The sequence below is a fragment of the Perkinsus marinus genome (genome assembly GCF_000006405.1).
Source record: "Perkinsus marinus ATCC 50983 genomic scaffold scf_1104296962550, whole genome shotgun sequence".
Lineage (NCBI taxonomy): Eukaryota > Perkinsozoa > Perkinsida > Perkinsidae > Perkinsus > Perkinsus marinus.
Window position 1 is genome coordinate 1 of NW_003205391.1, and position 1,170 is coordinate 1,170.

At 46.5% G+C, this 1,170-nt stretch overlaps 1 protein-coding gene across 1 annotated transcript; it reads right to left on the reverse strand.

Annotated features, from left to right (window-relative positions):
- Positions 1–144: 144 nt before the first annotated feature.
- Positions 145–753, reverse strand: Pmar_PMAR027141 (hypothetical protein; the record flags this gene model as incomplete). Its single annotated transcript, XM_002771760.1, has 1 exon — positions 145–753. A coding segment is annotated over one exon (609 nt), but the record flags the coding sequence as incomplete, so codon positions are not given.
- Between the last annotated feature and the right edge of the window lie 417 nt (positions 754–1,170).

Sequence of the window (1,170 nt, forward strand, 5' to 3'; positions counted from 1 at the left end):
AAGCACCGGATGAGATCTTCGCGACGAAGATAACCCTTCACTCGGCAATAGACTTGGGTTTTCAGAAGGAAGACTAGGAATCACCGGACCAGAAGCCTCTTCGATTAGCATGTCACCATCTCGAGGGCTACGAACTTCTCCAACCTGTGGTAGTGGTTGTAGCACATCAGTATCATCTTGAGCAACCCAATATGCCGAAGGTTGAGGCTGATATGGCCTATCATGAGAAGGAGAACCCATCTCGGCGACATATGACGAAACTTCATCGGAATCTGCAAAATGATCCAAAGGGTCTTCTTGCAATACCGGAACCGTTATAGGGATTTCCTTGAAAGGATACAAGGGAACCCTTGGAGCTTCATCAACAGGAGGTTCCATTCTCACAATATTGAGCTGAACCGGTATCATTTCTGGTTGAACTGGATCTGCCAATATATAGTCGGTAGAAATGACCTTCTTCTGTAGATCTGGGAAATGTCGAACTACCACCGTCTTGTTATTAGATCCAGCAACAAACTTGAAAATGTACCAGTCTGCCTGCCATTTAGGAAGCAACTTGCGGGCCGGAGCATTGTTGCCATGGAAAATCTTCAGGCGAACCCGTTGACCAACGTAATGTCGTCGATGAGAAGGTTGTCTTAAGGCTGCCAGACGGTATGAAGCACCATTAGCAGTAGCCCATTCATCCATAACATCATCAATTTTGGCACGTGCCCGGGCCAAATAGGCTGCATAGCTCTCAGGATCATGCATCAAAGATGAGTATTGATATAGACTTGGCAATAGCATTTGAGGAGCTTCTCTTCCAAACATAAGATAGAAGGGGGTAAATCCAGTGGCCGAATGAGGAGTCGAATTATATTGCCATAGGACGCCTCGTAGGTGGCCTTGCCAATCCCCTATGGTCTGAGTAGCCGTTCTGAGCAAGTTCAAAATGGTAGAATTAAAACGTTCCACATGACCATTTGAGCTCGGATGATGCGGAGTAGACCGTACCTTAGTAACCCCCAAAATCTTCATAACATCATGAAAGATTTCACTCTCAAAGGCAGGACCTTGGTCACTCAGTAACCTCGTAGCGGGCCAAATTGTGAGCAGAGTTGCAGCAATGGTGCCAAAGCATCAGTAGCTCCTTCTCCTTTTACAACATAAGCATCGGCCCAACGTGTG